Source organism: Lolium rigidum, chromosome 1 (assembly GCF_022539505.1).
Source record: "Lolium rigidum isolate FL_2022 chromosome 1, APGP_CSIRO_Lrig_0.1, whole genome shotgun sequence".
Lineage (NCBI taxonomy): Eukaryota > Viridiplantae > Streptophyta > Magnoliopsida > Poales > Poaceae > Lolium > Lolium rigidum.
In genome coordinates, this window is record NC_061508.1 from 362,427,944 (window position 1) to 362,429,734 (window position 1,791).

Below are 1,791 nucleotides of genomic sequence, written 5' to 3' on the forward strand. Positions count from 1 at the left end.
GGTTGCGGTTAATATGGTGTAGCTTCCGCCGCAAGTAGGGCGCGTGGGCGGCATGAAAGACAAGGATAAGGCCGCGAGTGCACATGCTCTCTTTTTTGAAAAAAAGGAAGTTTTCATTGGCAAAACGTGTCCACGGTAGGAGGTCGGCACGAACGAAAAATAAGTCGCCGGGTTAATTTTTCAGTGGGCCATGACACTGTTAGTTTTTTTCGTGAAAAAACCTGCACCGTGGATGGCTAGATCCGCGGCTCACATGTGGTCGCAACTGGCTCCTAGAATATCTCGTCGAAAAAAAAACGCTTGCCCATTTTGACTTACCACAAATATTACAAGAGAAACAAAGCTGCGAAAATACCGGGCGAAGCCGTGTGCCACCAGCTGCATGTGTTGAAAACAAGTTGAGCTACGAAACAAACGAGCGCTCAAAAGATCTCTCTCCTCTAGACGTTTCACCCGGCCGCTCACATTTGGCCAAGTGGCCGCTTTCTCATCTCAAGATAAGCCTTCTACTCTCCTACTACCCTTCCTCCTCTTCGTGCCAAAACGCGGCAATCCAAGTCCAAGAAGCTCAAGATTAGCTAGCCTTCTATAGTTCTACTACCACTACACCCATCTAACACTGAATCAATTCAAGAAGCTCACAGGAAGAAGACAGAGCAAGCAAGCTAGAAGGAGCTATGGCGTTAGCACCCACATCTCTTGCAGGGAGGCCCTTTTGCACGGCCCTGCAGCTCACGAGGTCGTCAAGGCCGGCATCCTCGAGGCTCTCGTGCAGGGCCTCCAACGAGAAGGACGCGTTTCCCTCTTTGATTGGAAACCTAGAGCTGAAAAAGCTTGGAAAGCTGGCGATGGTCGCGCTGGCCGCCGGCGTGCTCGTGCTCTCGCCCGTCGATGACGCCATGGCGGGAAAGTCCGGCGGCAGGGTCGGCGGGAAGGCGTTCCGGTCCGCGGCGCCGCGCCCCTCAGGTCCACGGATAAACAACTCAAGGTAAGCGCGCAATTGACAAGCACGCTGATCCAATTAGCTTGTATGATGAGTTTTACTGATCCAACAGTTTCGGTTCTGATTTGTTTCCCGATGCTCGTGCACGCGCAGGACGAACATATACGTCAACCCTGGCGTGGCGCCGCCGCTGGTGGGCGGCTACGGCTACGGTGGCTACGGCGGGTACGGCTTGTCGCCGTTCGGCTTCTACGGTGGCCCCAGCGTCGCCCTCGGGGTCGGCGGCGGCTTCGACACGCTCGTCCTGTTCATAGTGGGCGGGGCGGTCGTCGGCGCGGTCAGGCGGTTCCTCAACCGCAGGGATAACGACGATTACGACGACTAGATGATAATGTAATCATGTAATATCATCGGAACCGTGTAATATATAGCGAGATTGCTATTTTGTTGTTGCCAATATTATTTGAAGGAACAGTATACTGAGCGAGCAGTCGGGCACCGCACTGATGTATACGCAACGTGATGCATGTATAATTTTGTTATTTTAACAGGAAATACGAGCAGTGTATCTGAGTATGTAGGAGTATTTCTTTCTCTCGTATTACACGGCACGGCGCAGTCCTACTCCCTCTGTTTAACATAGTTTGCCATAGTTTTAATAATTCTTCATATTCCTTTTCTTTGGGTGGATCCTATTGCACTTTTACTTCTATTTCAAAAGACGCTTGGAGGTTATACGAATTTTCTGTTGTGCTAAAAAGACAAGGTGAAGGTTTCAAACCTAAGATGTTGCTGGCGAGAGGTTGCTGGTTTAGGGGAATGCATTGGCATCCAGAAGCTTGAGGTTT

The 1,791-nt window shown here is 51.0% G+C and overlaps 1 protein-coding gene across 1 annotated transcript; it reads left to right on the forward strand.

The window, feature by feature from the left end:
• Positions 1-406: 406 nt before the first annotated feature.
• On the forward strand, positions 407-1,519 carry LOC124684742 (shematrin-like protein 3). Its single transcript, XM_047218999.1, has 2 exons — positions 407-988; positions 1,097-1,519. Exons 1-2 carry the CDS (start codon positions 678-680, stop codon positions 1,326-1,328), a joined length of 543 nt encoding a protein of 180 aa, XP_047074955.1. The 5' UTR covers positions 407-677; the 3' UTR covers positions 1,329-1,519.
• Positions 1,520-1,791: the final 272 nt, after the last annotated feature.